A 19,377-nucleotide genomic window follows, 5' to 3' on the forward strand; every position below is an offset into this window, starting at 1 on the left:
GGTTGAGTTTTTTTTTGGGTCATAGTTGACGAATAATGTCTATTGACTCGGATTGTGAAGGATTGTGACTTTTAAAATATGGGTCCCAGGAAGAAAAAGGTTTGTGAAACATTGATCTAAAAGACCCTTTAGACCCTGCAAATTCTGCTAAATTTGTACATTTTGGGTAGGGGGTAGGCAATCATTTTGACTCACCTAGAATTGGGTGCTAGGCCAGATAGATGGAGCGTCTGTGTAAACTAAGATAAATAGCATGTCGAAGTCATGCATAAAGCCTAAAATGCTACAAGACTTTTAGCATTTTCTTACGACATCTATTCGGGAAATGCTGGCATTGCAGGGAAAAGGTAAACATTTAATGATAATATAAATTAATAACATGATTTGGAAAAGTTCGGTGGGCTGGATTAAAAAGCCAAACAGGCTGCATTCAGCCCCCGGGTCATAGTTTGCAAATGCTCTCTGCTCCTTTGAGAGAAAATGATCTGACCCCTTCATACCACCCTGTTGTCTTTTCCATACTCTTGTACACCGTCCTCTTAAATGTGATCGAAGTGTGGTTACTGGTCCTCAATCCATTGCGTTGTGTGTGTTCACAAAAGTAAAAAAGCTGATTTTTTTTTTTTGCCAGTAAACTGAAATGGATTGTAGTCCCAACCAAAGGCAACACAAGACATCAGTCACACACTTTGCAAAGAGAGCACATGCTGTGGTTATTGATGGTACTGTTCAAAAGGGCTTTCAATGAATAAATGGTTCTGTTACTTGAGCAGTTCATCCAATCATCATACAGAATGCACGCTACCACGCCACCAGCTGCTCCATTGACTCCCAGTGAACCCTGACGTTTGTGGATGTAAAATGTCTTGCTACATTCTTCCCATGAGGGTACAGCTCCCACAGTTAATCCAACTAAACCTCAACGGGGTTTAATACTTTTCAACACCACAGGAGGGTAAGAAGAAAATTCTAAAACATCCGTGACGAACAAATGAATCTAAAAGCAAACTAATAAACTAGTAGTTGGTAATACCTAACACACTTTTATATATACTTTAATAGTGACAATGAATGTCAGGTCAGGATATGTTTTCATTCATTTATTTTGTGTTGTGTATTTACAGTATCGCGTCGAAATACGAGCTCCCCCAAAATGCGAGTTTTCCAATTTACGAGTAAGCAACTTTAATAAGATTTTACTCATGGTTTTTAATTATTTTGAATAGGGAAATTGCAATCCAGATACGAGTGAATCGACACAGAGGTGCTGTTGTGAAACGGATTAAACTCGTAGAGGTGCTGTTGTGAAACGAATTAAACTCGTATCTAGAGGCTCCACTGTATATGTGTACGTATTCATATATACATCATCATCGTTAAGGCCGGCAGGGAAACAAGAAGGGAAAAGCACAAAGTTGGTATGAAGCCACACAAAAAGATGACGTTTTATTGGATCGCAATAATAATAATAATAATGTAGCTAAATGTTTAGGCTTTGAAATAAAGCATGTGACTGTGCATATTACCATATTACTTGTGGTTTATATTATTATATTTTGGTGGTTATATTTTTATCACGTACTAATGATGTTGAATTATGTTGTTGGATATTCAGGACAGTTCGTTGAACGACAAGACCATGTGTAAAAATCCAAAACTTCTAGGGCTGTTTTTCAACCTTGTGGTCGCAACCCCATCTACATTCACCTTGAATTTGCATGGCGTAGCCTGAAAGGTCTAGTTATTGCTAAAAAGAAATTACAGATAAAAATATTTTTTCCCTTAATTATTCTTCTTCTTAAAATTAAAACAATTGTACTCTTTCAGCTTTGATTATGTCACTGCACAAGTGACAGCTACTAAAATGTCTCTGGGGGTTGCCAGAAATTTGTAATGTAAAAATGGGCTCACATGCCATAAAGGGTTGGGAATGACTGCGTTATGATGACTGCAAAAAATAAACGCCAACTTACTGTACTTTGGAATGTGGAAAGTGAGGTGGGGGAGCTCACCCACTGACCAATCGTGCACCGTAATCCTATGTACCGTACATGGAGAACAATCAACTTGTAGCGCAGACACGAAAACGCAACAAAAATCCTATTGTGAAAAAAAAATCCAGTCATGAGATTATCTGTAGATTACTGTGTAATGGAGAGCGTGATTTAAATTCACACTGACCACAGTACAACACGATTGTACTACATGTGTTGCAGAATAAAAACATAGCACAATCTCATCTGTCCTGACAGCTTTCGAGACTTTTTCTACTTTCGTGACGTATGGAACGAACACATTTGCTTGCACAAAACTAGTATTAATACTTTATTGTGAGACAGAAATTCAATTTTTACTGTGTATTTTTATAGACTTAAACATGTTCATATCATTATTCAGATTTTTATTATATTACAAAACTGAAGGCATTTTTAGTCTTTACTTACGGGGACCACCCGATATTTTCTCTTTGATCCTCACAATTTTGGAATCCAGTAGTGGGCCGGATTAGACAGTTTGCTGGGCCGGATTCGGCCCGTGGGCCACCAGTTTATCATCACGAATGTATGCAGTGAGGTTACGACAACTTTGGTTAAATAAACTTTGGATTATCTTAAAACATCTTTTGCAATATCATCAATAATTAGAGAGTGGAATATTTGAATATCTTGGTACCAAATGCAAAATAAATGTTATTTTATACATGGTACTGAGCCCAGTTTAATATAAAACATCAAACCTTTGCTCCATCAGTAGGCACCAACCTCGTCATCATCACATTAATCAAATGGGATGATGAAGAGGCTGTGAGTCAGCTGTAACACTTTATAGGTCAGAGAGAAAAAAAATGTTCAATATGTCATAGTCGAGGCCCGAGGAGCGCTTTCAAGAGCTTCACTTTCAGTTCCTTTCTAACAGATAGGTTTCCATATTACCAGTCTTTAAATATTCATCTATCTGCTCTTGCTGTCTCTGGTACAAAATAAAGCAAATTCTTTGTTCCAGCAGTGCAGGATAACACAGTGACCTCTGTGCTGAACTCTGGTGCATTTGTCCCTTGAAACCGGAGGCTGTAGAGATTATTTCTCTATGTGTAAAACTTGCTCCCCACACAGCAGAGGCCCACAAGCAGGCAGCACACTGTTGTGTGTGTGTGTGTGTGTGCAGTGCTTGAATTGCTGGGTACAGTCCCTTTTGTGATGTGCAAAATGATATCTCTGCGGTGTAACCATCTCAATTACAGAGGGAAGAGATTGTCTTACCCTTTGGATTTGCTTCAGAGAGCACGACAAACGAGCTGCAGCTACTTGCTGTGGACTCATTATACTTTGTCTATTCACAAGAGCAGAAATGACAGATGTGAACCAGGCTAGAATTAGCAGATTTGCAAGCAGATTTCTTTTTAAAACGTTAAAAAAAATTCATCCGTTTTTTTTAAACGAACTCAAACGTAGTGATTAAAAGGGGCAGTCTAGAAAAAACAGAGAATCCCAGAGAGGTTTTCTTTTCTTCTGTGCTGCATCATTTATTCATTCAAATCTAATAGTTGAAAAATGCCTTTAAAGTGCCAAGTTATCTTTATTTTATTTGGAATTAATTCTTTTATTTATCATTTTCCAAAACTGGACAAAATGTTTACAGAAGGTTTTACAAAGAAGACAGCAGATTTTCAAGTCGGTTGTTATTTTATTTTTGCATGAGGTCCAAGCCCTTTGTAAAGATCTGTATGGCCCAACAGTGCACACACTTGAAAACATCGGGAAGCACTTTGGATTGTTGCAAAGAGACGTCTCTGCCGTGGAAGGATGTGGGACAAATTCACACACGCGCGCACACACTCTAATGGAGAAAAGAAAGAAAAAGAGAAGAGGAATTACTAAAAAAAAAAAAAGATCAAGACATTGCATCTCAGGATTAATTTGTTTGAAAAAATAAAACTAAAATACATTTTGACATTATTTGCAGTATATAGTAGAATGCAGGATACATGTCCTATATTCACAAATGTAATGACTAAAAATACCCCATTTAAAAAAGCACAAAAATATCCAATGTGTGAAAACAATGAGGGACAAAAACCAAAGTTATTGTTTTTTTTACCTGTCAGTTTAAAAGCAGATCTGTCAATCTCGTGCTCTGGGTGGCTGGTAATACTGCTGGGTCGGTCTCGTCCGTCGAGGCTGTCCATCTCCGCCACGGCGAAACTCCAGCGAACTGTCATAATAACCATCATCTTCCTCCTGCCGTTGTGGATTTAATGTAGTGCTGATGTTATTGCGGGTCATTAGATCAAATGTCATTCATATTTTCTAAACTTTCTACTGCTAGAAATGATAATTTGCCCAATGTATAATTCATTTGTTTTCTCGCTCCTTACCAACATGTCAGTGGAAACAGGTTTAATGTTCTGCAGCAGCACTTCTTCCCAATTTCCATAATCGCTAAATACGACGACGGCCGTGGTGCCTGATGGATGCACAGCATCTATTCTGGCGTGGTAAAACTGCTCAGGCGGACACCAACCAGACACACAACCACAGATAGGACACACAAAGAGAAATGCAGTTATTTCAATGCAGCCATTTAAACATATTTGACAGGCTGTGTTATTGTCAGTAAAGGAATGTGACCCATTAAGTTAAAACATTAGTATTTCACCACATTAGATGACATGTACCTTACTGTCTTCCCAGTACAGTGCCATACACTGATCTCCAGGTTTCCAACTATGATCAAACATTTGACTCCTCTCTGGTCCACGACCTTGACCCCTGCCTTGTCCTGACCTTCTTTTAGGTCCTGAGTAGTTGGCGGGATTTTTCTTAAGAGGGGCATCCCTGGTGGGCGGGCAGGATGAGAATAATGGTTTGATCGGTCCAGTTCTTTTGTGTTCTAGAACACCATTTTGGAAATGAAAAGGGGGCTCAGTCACCGCTCCAGAATCTCGTAATAACCCCACCTCGTCGGTCATTCCCAAGCTCCCTTCTCCTTTTGAGTTTAGGTTTTGTGCCCCGGCGTCTCTTTGTCGGTCGTAATGGTCCATGTTTGGTCGATCGTTCTTTCCCTTTCTTCTGTCTGTTCGCTTATTGTTCACTCTTCCATCTCCCTCATTGCTTGCGAAATTAGTCATTTTAGATGGAGGTTCATTGTCTTTTAGCCCCCTCCTGTGTGTGGTTGCAGTTATAACCCCACCATCACCATCTCCATTTCTGGATCGCTGATGGTAAGGAGCACTAAAGTCCATCTCCTGCTGGGGATCTTTTGACCGTGTGAAAGTGGTTGGGAAGGAAGAAGGAAAACTGTGGTTTTCTCTCATCTCCCTCTGGTCATTTTGAGATCTGTTAGACGGCCCCCTGGACCACTTCTCCTGGTTTTTGACCTGCTGGGTCTGGGCTGAGGGTTGAAAGGATGTGGAGATAGACGAAGGCTCCTGACCAGGTTTAGGAAACTCGGTGTCCCTGTGAAAGCGAGGTGGTCTGTCATTCCTTTGTTGCCTATGGTCATGATGTGCCTTAAACTGTGAAGTGTCCTTGGAGTAAAAATTAGTTTTACTGTCCTGTCGGCTTGGCGCTTGGCTCTTTGGCTCTAAGGATAAAAACACAATATATACACATATACATATATACATGAAATTAGTTTCATTAAATACCTGTTAGAAATATATATTTAGAGACAGAAAAACAAGTCTTGATACTTGTTGACATGAGAGAAAAGCCAACTGCTTTGAGGAAAGAAGGATGGACATTCCAACGCACCATCAATAGAGAAGACTCCCATCTTGGATTCCAGAAAATCAAAGAGGGTACTTGGTCCAGATGGCCTTCCCCCGACTCCCTCCTCCTCATCTTCATTTCTGGACCGACCTCTTCCCCTTCCTCTGCCTGAGGAGAACCAAAAATAAAATCTTGCTGACCCATTTAGGAACACTTTGATCAATGGAACTGCATGTTCGAAAGTGTAGACTCTTTACTTCTGTGCGTGTACATCTACAGTTTTGGGAGAATTTTTTTTTTTTAAGGAAACATTACTGAAAACAACATTTGTTATGTTTGCATTAATTAAAATCAGATGCTGCTGTTCTTTTTGTACGGGTCACTTTAATATGGTGATATCCTGGTGTCTAAGCAGCTGTGTGCACCAAGAATACATGTCGTTGTGTAATCCATTAGCCCATTTAGTGTCAGGAAAAGGTCATCTGCTCCAAAAAAGCATTTAATGAAACTGAAATCATGAGAGTGAGGACAATATATGAGATAACTATTTGAGTGAGTGTAACATAGACTAGTGTCTATGTTACACATAGTATTACAGTGTAACATAAAACACGAGGAAGGAGGAGGACATTTGGTGAAACAAACCAGTAAAACATCCAGAGTTTTGCTCAGCAACTGGCAGAATAGTGCAACACATTTTAATGGGGGTGAAAAGCTCCACTCACTGCTTGATGTCCTCACTGTGGTTTGGGTTGCACTCTGCTTAGTACCCACAATGCTGTGCCATCATTTAACACTGCCAGTATCAGTACTTGGTACACAAATATATATACATGTACTTGTTTGTAACCTACAACAGTGACTACAGGTATTCCCTGCACACATTTGCATTTTTTAAAGCTTACGATGTGCTTAGGGAAACCAGTCACGCAACAAAGGGTGGGAACAATTTGTCACCTATTGAGTAAAAATTGTCATATACTGTTATACCACTGTTAATAAGGTAGTACACAATTTGTACTGCATTAAAAAGGACTGAAGTATTTCTTAAGACCTTGTACACAATAGGCAGGTACGTACAGTACGTATACCTGCATGGGTATGTATATGTGTACCTCTGGGTGGAGGTCTGTTAGGTTCTGGTAACAAAGGACTTGGTCTGTTTCCAGTGGATCCACACAGTAGGCTGTTCAGGGCCACTTCCAGATTGTTGTTATTGTCCATCAGAGCCAGACGAGCAGCCTCTCGATTAAAGCCCATCTCCATGATGTCCTTCAGAGCGCGCTCATCCACCTACACGCAAACATATGCACCGCCGTTTACAACTAGATAAAGAAATATAATTCATTAAAAAAGAGTGAAACCAAATGAGTGCAAAATTATACCTCAACAAAGGGGTTCTCATACACAGAACTCTTTGCTTTCTATTTATTATATATTTACCTCGCAGGTGGAGTTCAGCAAACAAGGCGGTTTAGAATTGTATAGAAAAACTTAAACTGAAACCACCTTATAGCTTTTACAACACCCTAATCTCACCCAATCCATGAACATGAGACCAGAGAATGTACAGCAGGACACAGACCAGACTCACCTTTATTCTGCTTTGTGTCCTTGACGAAAGGCTTCAATTATATGATGCTTAAACACTAATTCTCCACTAGCTTAACTTGCTTTACTGGTTTGGACCAATTTTACTCTCTCACCAGCTCTCTATAGTTTCCATCCTGTCTGCTTTCAGTCCTTTCAGGCCTGTCTTCTCGTCTTCTCTGCTGGTAGGAGTCTTTGCTTCGGGGGAAGGAAGTAGCATTGGCTAAATTACTGCCGGCATTTCCTCCACCTCCAAATGTGCGGGGACCCTAACAAGGTAAAGAACAGAAAAATCAATACAGCTGCATGGTTCTACAAAACAGTACAGCAGACCCAAGGAGCAGACATATACAGCAGACAATACAATTCTGACTTTTAATAAGAGGAGTTGTTTAAATGTCAAAGGCATTCATACGAAAGATAAATATCAATAAGGAAACGGCGAAACTATTTTATTTTTTTGGAATGAAGTAGAAGTCCCTGCAAAGTTGGAGTCCAATTAGATAAACTGTGAAATCTGACAAAACGCTGCCAGTGTGAAATTACAAGTTAACTCTAAGATTACACTCTGCTGCCAAGACACGGGAACAGCAGCAACCTTTGGTGCTGAAAATAATTTCTATTATCTGAAATAAAGGTACTGTTGTTTACCTCTTTGGTCTTCGCCACCTCTGCAATTGCTGCTGTTCGCTGCTTTTCAAACTCATCGTTCTCATCAGCACATCTGACCACACTCTGAGTCTGGAGGGTCTTCCTCTGGTCTAGTTCTCTGCTGTCAACTTCATCATTCCTGGCACATTTCTATGAAGATCCAAAAAAGAAATCAGGTTTCTGTCAATCTTCAGTAGAAAAAAAAAAAATCAATATTTTCAACCACTAACCATTCAAACTCCATTGGAATCTACCAAGTAGTACAAGGACAAGAAACTTTTAAAGGGAAAAATGACTCCAATATTTAAAAGAAATACTTCTTTTTTTTTCTCACCTGACCAAATGGCACAAAAGGAGGGGGTCCGCCTTCTGCTCCAATATGGTTCCTGCTGTGTTTTGCCAGACTCTGTATGTCAAACAATATGAGAATATTAAAATCTTTGAAAACTTCTAGGGAGAATAAAACCAGAGCAATCGTGACATTTAATGTAGTTCAAAAAGCATGGCCAATAATACAAAGCAAGCCAGGCAATCATTAAAAATAAAAATGATCTTTACCCTTTGTAGCTCCCACTTCTCCACCATGTGATACACCTCTCCTCCAAGGACGGAGATTTTCGAGTCATCCAGGAGCAAAAGACCGTTTCTCAAAAGGACTGTACCAAGAAGCTTTACCTTTGTTCCAGGCGGCGTATTTAGACTAAAACACAAACAAAACTATTAATAAAGATTTCACATCATGTAGGGGCTTCACACAATGCTACTGCTACTGACTTTCCTGCACACCATTGCTCTGTCTATTTCACTTTGTACAGTAAATGGTGTGGCTCAGTGCCAGGCGATGGGTGGCCAGGCTAGAAGAGCATATTAATAATCCCAGCTGCTCAGCTATTCTCATGGTAAATTAAAATCTCCTTTATCTCATCACTCCTGATAAGGCCTGTGCCTGTCCCATTAGGATAGTACCGGAACTGGTAGGGATTTCTAGCCACTGATGCAGGACACTGCACAATAATTACAGATTTTGCAGCAAACCTGCAGGACAGCTGCTAGAAGATGCCAGCGAATGACCGGTGTAAAAATGAGGCGTTCCCTTTTCAATAACCATTCAAATGTGCATACATCCTGCAATTTTCTCTGATCAGATCAAAGTTTTTTTTTTAAATGAATGTTCTTTGGCAGTACTGTTATCAGACTCATCCTTCTTTGCCATCATGCATGGCCTGCGGCACACACAGAGAGACACTAACCACCACTGTTTTTAAGCCAGTGTGTGTGTGTGCAGTTCATAAAGAAGGGATTTGTTCTGTTTTTTTCCCTCTCTTTCCACATCAGGAAGTCAGGGCCCACATTCTGGCCACTCCACCTGTAAAGACTGGCTAGTCACCATGGCAGCAGTCACCAAGACCACCGTTGCTGGGATAGAGATGTAATTAAGGCTGGGAATTGTTAGATCAGCTACTGCCACATGGAAATTGCAGATAAGGAGAAAAACAGAGGCATGTGGTGAAGGTGAAAATGTTGACAAAGAGGCGAAGCAGTGAGAGATTCTGTATGTGCAGAATCTTGCACATTGGCTTTGAGTTAGGTGAGACACCTGGCAACACAACACCCAATTTGTATTAGAGTTGCTATCAAGAATATTATTTTTAATGAAATTGCTTCAATACTCTTGCTGGTTACATTTAAGTTCAAAAGTATTTGCTTTATTTACATAACGTGTATTGTGATTCTTTTTATGATAGCAAATTCCTTGTGTGAATCTGGTACTTTTTTTTTGAGATTCATCCTTACAAACTTTAAGTTTAACACACACCCATTCTTTGTACTATATGAATTCAGTCGTTTTTAATATTGTGAAACTGTAATTTTAACTTCTAAAACAATAATTGTATAGCTGATGTGGAGTAAATAACCTGAATATCATAATTCTGAAAAGAAAAAAAAACAAGGGTGTGATGAAGATACCTGATCTTAGACAAATGTTTGAACTCCAATCCAACGCAGTTGGTATGCCCATCTGTCATTTGCAAACGCAGCATTCGTGGTGCACCTTGGGACTCCTCGTGGTCCTTGGGAGCAGAGACGTTTCTTACCTTCTGCACCTGGAGAACACATGGACCCACCAACTGTCCACATGCAAAAACAACAGATGAATAATGGCTACAAAGTAGAGCAAAACAGCAGCATGCGGGAGAGCAGTGAGATAGGCATTATTTATTACTCCCTGTTTGGCATTGATTAATTACTATGTATTATATCAAACTGAGTAGATGTGAAAACTAAATACTAAAATACTTATAGAAATATTTAAAAGTTTGGTAAATCATAAAATGTGTCAGAATAAAAATCCATTCATTTGTGTATATGCTGTATGACAAATGTCAATGTCATATGCAGCCTTAAAAAATAGTAGGGTTAAGCTCACAAGTTTTACTTAAAGCTTTTAATCCACTGACAATATTTGAAATCTTTATTCCCTCTGTGTGCACCAAATTCACTAACAGAGGTCCGGGATCCCTGTCTTTTCAATCCTTTGGAGCCATCTAGTGGTAATTTCGCAGAACTACGTTTCAAGATATAACTGTTATATCTTGAAAATAATAATTAAAAAAATATACATCTTTAAAATGAAGATACAAAAACAGTAACACGAACATATTCAACTCTAAGTAGATTTTGGGCAAAACCTAATAAAAAAACAAAATTAATCTGTTGAAGATAGTGTTTGGGATTCAAATATGTTCTTGTGTTGGGCATAAAAAAAGTCAACTAACATGTTATGAGCCAATAGTAAAAAATTGAAATTAAAAATATTGTCAAATGCCAATGCCAACGTCTTAGTATATAGTACTATGGAGACATATTTGGGCACCACCGGCAGATCTGCAGTGTCATAAAGATACTAATGAAACGAACACTTAAACATCGATGATATAGATCTGTTTCATTCAGCAGAAAATACAAAAGGGTGGCTTTATCAATTCATTATTTTATAGGAATATAATGTCAAGATTGTTGATAAATCATACCATATCCTTTGGGAGCAACACTTTGTTGCCTTATTTTGCAATTTATTTATTTTTTACTCTGACCTTTAAAACGTTACACCCTAATTGACAATAAGAATGTGAAAATGTTATTTAATGACTGTAGGGATATGGAACTGTGACATTCGGCAATAAACAGACACATACACACGGTGAGTTTTACCACTTCCTAATAAAGTTTCAGAAATATATAACTAAAACAGAAGAGGTTCTAACTATAACACTTACTTTCTCAGTTTTTCCACTGTTGATATCCAATGGTAGAAATTTTCTACCCGTAGATCTAAGATCACTCTGCAAAGAAGACACTGGTTAGTTTAGAAAAAAACAATAAATCATGTCTAGTTTATTACAAGAAAGAGCAATGTAATGGACCCGTGAATCTTATCCACTTTTGGTGGCAATGTTGGTTAGTTGCAAATGACACTATCTCTGTGTCGTGAATGTGAACCATTCATTTTTCCAACAACAATCCAACATAAAAGTGGTGCTTTGGCCCAGAGGCAATGTCTCTGTCATTGGTGTGGAACCTCAGGGTTCACCTCCTGGGCATGTTCGAATCCCGGTTAGGGCGGTTGGTACCTTCCAGTGGACCCGCAGGAAAGTTTAGGGCGGTTGGTACGGTGCAGTGTGACTTGGGTGGCGACTGCTGCCCCCGTGACACGGTAACGGATAAGCAGATCAAAATGGATGGATGGATGGAATCCAACATAAAATCTAATTATAGCTTTTTAAATAATTAGAAATATCACACAACTTGTAGCTGCTGTTGGCAGTTTTATTTCATGTGTTTAAATGTGCTCATAGGTAGGAGAACCAAAGTTATGGTTTAAACTGTTCTCAAGAGATTTTTGCGTTATAAAATTACGGTTTAAACTGTTCTCAAGAGATTTTTGGCATTAAACCAGGACACATGTTATGGAGCAAGTCTTTTGGAGTAATCTTCAGGACAGTCAATCTCAAGTGTTATGCTGTTTCTAACTAACTTTGAGATGACTTAGATTTTCTTTACATGTCATTCCAATTTACATTGTTGCAATGGTAAGCAAAAAGGTGTATTGGCCTACAGTGTTGCTAAAGGCTACACTACAGGCCAGGCCAAAGATACAAAAGAGAATGAAAACTTACATCAAGTGCAATGCGGATTATGTCACTGTGAGTCGCTTTCTCAGCCGAGCCTTTCAGTTCAGCTATGCCTTCATCACTGAGGTACCTGTGAGATGACACGAAAGGTAGGGATGAATGTAAACAGATGTAATTTCTTCTGAAACTTGTATATATTTACAGAAAGTTATTTGAGGTTTTCTATAAAAACTGAAAATAGGGAGACTCAATTGCTATAGAGTATATCAGAAAGTTATTTGAATTTTTCTATAAAAACTGAAAATAGGGAGACTCAATTGCTATAGAGTATATCAGGGATACGTTCAACTAAGCAGGCCTGAGTTTAAAACGGAACAAGTAAGCTGTGAGTAAATTAAAACTAGAAGACTTTCGTTTTTGAACATTTGCACGTTCAGATAAGATTAATGTGTATCCTATGTGAACTGTTTAAGAGTTACAGTTTTTTCCTTTATTTTTTTATGGGAGAATTCAGGAGCGAGACAGTGTTTGCGGGCAATACTATCGTTGTTCCGCATTTCACGTTCATATTCCTAAGATGATATAGGGAAATAGCCTTAAAATTAAGCCATCTGCAGATTTAATGTTTGCGGGCAATACTATCGTTGTTCGGCATTTCACGTTCATATTCCTAAGATGATGATATACAAGCATTGTTCTCCTTATGGCAAACCACAACGCTATTTTGGCAAACATTAAAATAAATGTAAAAAATATATATATTTATATCAGTTTCTAAGAACTGTGGCAACAAATGTCAGATTAAGTTATAAAACGAAAGGAAAAACTATCGTTGTTTATTTGGCTTGCTGTTTAGATTGTGAGTCTTCCAGTCCCGTAGTAAGAGTAAGAGCAGGTTTCAGTTGTCTTTAAATAGATTTAACGTAATATATGGTAATAACAGAGACTGGTGTTATGAGCCACGGCCAATATGCTAGTGTTCTCAACGACTAGGCTAGCTCAGTGATATTAGCTGCCATGCTACATACCAGCCCTCTTTCGTCAATGAATCTGTCAAATCCGTCATTTTCTTCTCAAACGTAAAATTAAGGGAACAAAGTAACGTCTCAAGAATTTTAAAGCGTTCACATGCGGACAATACTTATTTAATTATAGACATGTTTTCTTTCTACCATGCATAAAGCTTGCTAATATGACAACGAAGAGCGCTACGTAATAACGTCGCCTGCTACAACAGCAGACGCTGTTTACTAGTACGGGTATCTGCGAGGGTCAAATTGCTTTATATTCCGAACAAGGCTTTGAGAAAAGAACTTACGTAGAATCTCTCGTGACATCATCTTGAAGGGCAAGAATTAAAAGATTTTATACATTTTTAAATATGTTTTGAAAACCTAATTTTTTTTTACTCATCTAACCTTCCTATACCTCCATTTGGCATTAGAAAACCTAATCTTTAAAATCGAATGAAACTCACAAATATGGTCATTATAAAAACTTTTTATGTGTACAGTCATCAGTTGAGGAGAGGATATTTCGCTTTTTATCATCCGTCTTAAATATTTATGTGAAAAAATACTATCATCGTCAAACATGATTGCAAATTCTTTGGTAATTTATTGATAATCAAGATTGTATAATCAAACCAATATTTTAAGAAAATGTATCTATTTTATGCAGAATTGTTTTTTAACTTTTTTTTACAAATATGGAACTGGTGTGGGCATACTTTATATTAGAAAAAAGTGCCGTTCTAGTAACATTTGTTTAGGACATTTCTGAATGGGACAAAGGACCTTGGTATCTTGGGTTTTGTAATTGTTTTTACAGAATAATTGAATAAAAAAATGCTAATTATAAATCAAAATATGGCGTTGCTAATGGTCATTTTAGCTACTACCACAAGATGGAAGTGTGTGCACGCCGATGGTTTACTGTCCTCATATGTGGATTTTAGGATTAGTGACAGTTCTCGTTAAGTTCAGCACGTGGACTGCCCCCTTTCAGTATTCAACCTTCATTTCTCGGACAAAGGGCTTTAAAAAAAAAAAAAAAAAAAAAGAAAACCCAATACAAAATAAAACCAAAAACTTTAATCCCACCTTTAAAAATGCAAAGTGAACGTCGAACTTAATTTTATTCTGGATGTTACAGCTGTGGTTGCTGTACTTAGATAAAGTGCTCAAAGCCGGATTTATTTTCCCACAAATTTAATTTTTGTTTTTTTATTTTATATATTTTTTTAAATCATCGTATTGTCCTTAGTGTGTATTTGAATGTTTTACTGCAGGTTTACTTTCCATTACTAAAGCCTAGAGTTCAAGATGTCTCACTTCATGTTTACTTGTAAAATTTGGTTACATAATTATCTGTGTTAATAAAACTATAATAAGTACGAACTAAGTTTGACGCAGCAGATCTGTGTTAATAAAACTATAAGTACGAACTAAGTTTGACGCAGCAGGACGTGACCAATGCACTGTTTCCTCTACCATAAACAAGAGAAACCAATGACAACCGACATTGGGTGACGCACCACGTCTCTATTGGTTGTATTAAACCTGCGCTACCTCGTCATCAATGCGCGGGTCTCTCAAAACAACAAGGTCTCTTCCGCGTTAGTGTGTACGTTAGGCGTGTATTTTGCAGCCATCAAATAGTTATTTGAGTTTAAGGTTAAGTTGGGTGTTATATCGTTCATTGCCACCTTTAACGAAAATCCCGCTTTTAGTGACATGGTTCATAATTTTGAGTAGCTCTGGGGAAAGCCACCAGTCAATGATAGTTTAGCCAACGCGCTAGCGATTCGGCTAAACCTGAGCAAAGAGGACATACACGAATGGGCTATCTGACAACGCCTGTTTTTGTTTTTTTTTAAATTCAGAATAGACTCACAGTTTCGCTCTTTTTTAATGTGGTAGCTTCCCTGACATAGGCCTATTGTGTTAACTGTGTCGTAAACCGCTGGTTTTAAGCACATGTCTAGCGACATGGACAATTACAGTCAGCGGTTTGATTCCGGACGGGAAACTAAAAATCAGAAGAAAAAGGGGTTTTCTTACCACACCAATGCATGTCATGACGAGGGGGACCGTAGGCCAAAGTTTGTAAGTATAACTGTAAATGAGACATCTCCCACAAACACCTCCTGCTTCTCGGTACTGTAAACCCTTAATCAAGATGTGTCGTATATGAAATAGTAATTATACATATTATAGTTGTTTACCTTATATTGTAAGAGGGTCTACCACCAATACTAGACAGAGGATAGATCAGTGTTATTTATATATTAAATATTGTTTATCTAGTTTATTGACTTCAGACTACATTTTTTTGCTTTCAAAATAAAATGTAGAAAGCATAGTATTTGCATTAGATCTTGTTAACACGAAACCAATGCAGATATACAGTATATTTATTTAACTTAGTATTCATGCGCATTGTTCATTTCTGATATTACAGTCTTGGTCTGAAACAGGGTATTTGTGTTTTGTTTTATCTTGTGCTCTAAGTGATGCACCAAAAAACACAGCGAGATTTAGTATTAATTGAATTGTATTATTAATTTAATACATCTCCTCAGTAGACTGGTTCTACTCTGCCTCGATTTTTACACATCTATTCTATGTAAAATTGATTGACCTCTGACTTTTTAATTAAAATGCATTGTGTTTATATTATTGTTGTTCACTTTAGTATTCATCTCATGTTCATGCTGTAACTAGAAAATGCACCTGAACATATGTAGACACCATACACATAACGAAGACTAAAGATTAAAAAGGTAAAGTATAATAAAAGTAAAGAAAAAAAGTTTTGTAAGGACATAATGATTGCCAAAACTCTCCAAACCCACTGGTTAGTCTTGGTCTGTTTAATTGGGTTTTATATTGTAACATGTAAAATGTTTTACAAATTAACTCAGGCCTATTTTTTTGTCTCATTTGATTAAAAGAGATTTAATGGTTGTTTATTTAAATGAGATTATCTGACAGTCAGAAAAAAAAAACGCGGATGTTTTTCCAGCCTATTTTTACATTACCGCAAAACATAATTACACAATAGTGTCTACATGAAAAATACATTGGACACCAAGACATTGACAGCAGAACTGTCCTGTGATAGAATTTGTGAAACACTGTGAGTCCTTGAGCCTATTCTGCGTGCGATATATTTTAATTTCGGATGCCCTTCAATTTTTGGCTTCCTTATTTAATAATGATTTCCCCCTGGGAAGTCTGCGTCAGGACATGTCAGTGTTGATTCATCTGCTACTTTGTCACAAAATATCAAGAAAAGTGGAGTAGTGGGAAAAAAATGCTCAACTTGAAGTACAGCTTAATTGTTTGTATATTGGTTTGAGCTTTTATGAATAAAAATGATGTGATTAGGTTGTGTCTGCTGTGTGATAGTTTTATAACATAAATTGACTAGATAACATGTACCTGAGAAATAGGACATGAGGCTTTGAAAGTTGTTCATATCTCAACTTTAGCTGCTAGCAGTATACAGCTCCATTCAGTGTAAATAAATAGTTCTTCAGTTGACACCTCCACTGTGTGAATCAGCAGTTTGCGTTGATGTTAAAGGTTTGATAAAGGCAGCATTACCCTCAGTACTTGTCATTGTTAGTGACATTTCTTTTTAAAGAAAACGGTGGTTACATTCTGACAACGGAGTATCCTGAGCAACATCTAAATCTTGGCTGATGGACAACCAATAAAATATGCATGTATTGAACTGAAAGCATTGTAACATATTTTTCAAATATTATTGCAGTTTCTCTGCATATCCTGATGCGATATGTTCTGTTTCCCAACTTTAGCAGTTACCCTTCAGAAACATCACTGATGATGTGGTAAGATGCGAGGAACTGAAGTTTTTACTTAGTTTTTTATTTTTGGTGTTTTTCTCTGTTTCTGTAACACATAACACGACTTACCATCCAGTTTGAAGATACATTCAGATCTGATTTTAACATCTGACCACAGTCTTTTGATCACAAGTGGACAGTGTGACGTGTATTTTCCTACATTGTCAATGTGTAGTAATTGTAAATTGTCAGAAAATGCTGTGCACTTCAACATGATTGGGGAATTCATGTCTGAAAACAAGCTGTCAGTTGTCTTGAAGGTGTTCTTACTGCTCGTTTCTTTTAAATTGCTGCAGTTTCACAGAACTCTTGCACTTCTCAATGCCAGAGAATTGGTTTACTTGCTGACACTTGCAGTACACACACTTATCAACATCTAAATTTTCCTTTTTTGGAAGTAAAGCCTTTTTTATTTTATTTTTGTCAGTGTGAGTGCTGTGCCTGCAGTTCCCCCATCCATCTATTGTGTTTAAATATATATTATATACATACTTTACTGTACTTATAGTATACATATAATCCAAAATGTCATTAAAAAAAGTGAAATCAAATATTCACCTTTCAATTAACAAAGATGCTAATGCAAAATTGTCATTTGACCCCTGTGTTACATCTGTGTAACTGCCTGTCAGCATTCACTCTGATCACGAGGAGTCACTATAGAGACTCACCTATAGTTTTCATTTCCTATTTTAAGTGAAGTTTGGCTTTGCCCAGTTAGCTGTCCACTTGTGTTCAGATCATGGAATTAATTTTTAATAGTTTTTAAACAAGTGTTCTTTTCTCACTAATTTTCACTCTGGCTCTTTTTGAGTGTTTAGTGTTGTTGTTGTTTTTCTTTTGTTTCTTAACTTATGTTTTTTCGTCACCATCATTGGAATGCTATTTTAAACACCTTTTTGTTTATGAACTAATGCATTTTACCCTTTACTCTACCTCTTTCATCACTTCGATGCTAAGTCACCTTTTTCACATTGTTTTCTTCTTCTAAACTGTTTATCCTCTGTTTCAACAGATGGACAGATTTGCCAGTATTCGGATTCCGGGCAGTAAGAAAGAGCGGCCACCCTTATCACACTCAAAACACAATCCCAGTGAATGGTCTATTTCTTCATCTTGCACCGCACAGCAGTATGAGGAGCTGTCATCAAAGATTACCTCTGAAAAAGAGATCTTGGCTTTGTTTGAAAAGATGATGGTATGTTGGTTTGTTATTGTTATTGAACGTTATTCCCTAAATTATGATTTTATTTTTCGGAGAGAATAACACACCTACATATTTGACAACATAGTTATTAACAAAATAGCAATTAATTATAAATGATATGTCTGTTTCTTATGGCTGCAAGTCTGAAGATATCTGAATTATCCTCACTTATGTTGTCGGTGACATCTTTTTATGAGTCACATGATGAGAAAACATGATGTTTTTAGAGGAGAAAAGCCATCAAAGCATGGTGAACCTATCCAGTAGATGAGGAGTCCCCAACTCTTTTTGTTCATTTAATTTCATGTAAGAAAATATTCTTAAAACACAACAACATGAGATAGTCAATATTGAACTAGGAACAAAGAACATAAAAGTAAAGCTCGACCCAACACTGAAGCTACATCTTAATTCAGAAAGATTTTTGGCTCAATCACCTGTGATTAATAACCTGCATTGTAAGTAGGGCTGTGAAGGTTTCCTGTGGTGGCCTTTAACCAGTTTTAAAAAGGCTCTCCAAAAACATTTATTTTGACATGTCAAGAAACATTTCCAATTAGAATTTTGGAGCTAATATTTTTTAAATAAAATATATTCTTATCAAAAAGCAAATAACAGGTTCTTTTGTCCCTCTGTGGTTTGAAGCCTTGGATCAACTGCTGTACGACAGCGTTAATGAATGTCTTTGGTTTCTACTAGATTAGTGGTTTCAACCTCAACCAACCTCAGTAATGTAGCTGTACCAGTGCTGCTAAACACAGTGGTTTGGGCTGTCAAGGGAGCAGTGATTGATTTGTGGCCGGTTCCAGTTGGGTTTTGACTGTCCTGGCCTGGGGAAACTTTTCAGGGAATTTTAAGTGTAACCAAATTGTAGGGCCCACTGAATATAAAACTGAGTTCATTAACTTGTATTTTATTGATGTATTTATGCAGTTATTTTTTTATATGATTTTTTATTATATAATTTATTTTTCAGAAATACCACACACCCAAATTCTTATTTTCTTCTAAATGTAAAATGTCAAAGTGAATTTATCATTCTAGTGAAGACCTGAATGTGAGACGTTCAACGCTTCAGGTTTAATGCATTTTTACGTTAACTTACTTTTAAAAACATGTGACTTTTGCCACCACTGCAGTAGAATGAGTGGTTGGATAGAAACTTTTAGCAGGTCTCTTCTCAGTCTCCTGACAAACTCTCCTGGAAACTCA

General features: G+C 37.4%; 2 protein-coding genes across 7 annotated transcripts in view; one reads left to right on the plus strand and one right to left on the minus strand.

The window, feature by feature from the left end:
* Nucleotides 1-3,563: 3,563 nt before the first annotated feature.
* tdrd3 (tudor domain containing 3) lies at nt 3,564-13,329 on the minus strand. Its single transcript, XM_008309928.3, has 14 exons — nt 13,114-13,329; nt 12,131-12,215; nt 11,231-11,296; nt 9,921-10,081; nt 8,511-8,652; nt 8,287-8,358; nt 7,953-8,102; nt 7,418-7,570; nt 6,827-7,004; nt 5,754-5,879; nt 4,676-5,583; nt 4,376-4,501; nt 4,099-4,238; nt 3,564-3,837 (listed from the first exon to the last, which is right to left on the minus strand). Exons 1-13 carry the CDS (start codon nt 13,149-13,151, stop codon nt 4,122-4,124), a joined length of 2,322 nt encoding a protein of 773 aa, XP_008308150.1. The 5' UTR covers nt 13,152-13,329; the 3' UTR covers nt 3,564-3,837; nt 4,099-4,121.
* Nucleotides 13,330-14,654: 1,325 nt separating this feature from the next.
* The window catches only part of LOC103378652 (protein diaphanous homolog 3), a 175,741-nt gene continuing 171,018 nt past the window's right edge, over nt 14,655-19,377 (plus strand). For 2 of the 6 annotated variants that reach the window (XM_025055496.1, XM_017032721.2), the window contains exons 1-3: nt 14,657-15,192; nt 16,911-16,943; nt 17,974-18,156. In XM_025055496.1, the coding sequence (XP_024911264.1) occupies nt 15,064-15,192; nt 16,911-16,943; nt 17,974-18,156 (345 nt within the window). In that variant the 5' untranslated portion in view covers nt 14,657-15,063. Of the gene's footprint in view, nt 15,193-16,910; nt 16,944-17,973; nt 18,157-19,377 lie in introns of all 6 variants that reach the window. The other 4 variants (XM_025055501.1, XM_025055500.1, XM_025055497.1 and 1 more) reach the window with 4 other exon arrangements.

The sequence above is a fragment of the Cynoglossus semilaevis genome, chromosome 5, assembly GCF_000523025.1.
Source record: "Cynoglossus semilaevis isolate Cse_v1.0 chromosome 5, Cse_v1.0, whole genome shotgun sequence".
NCBI lineage: Eukaryota > Metazoa > Chordata > Actinopteri > Pleuronectiformes > Cynoglossidae > Cynoglossus > Cynoglossus semilaevis.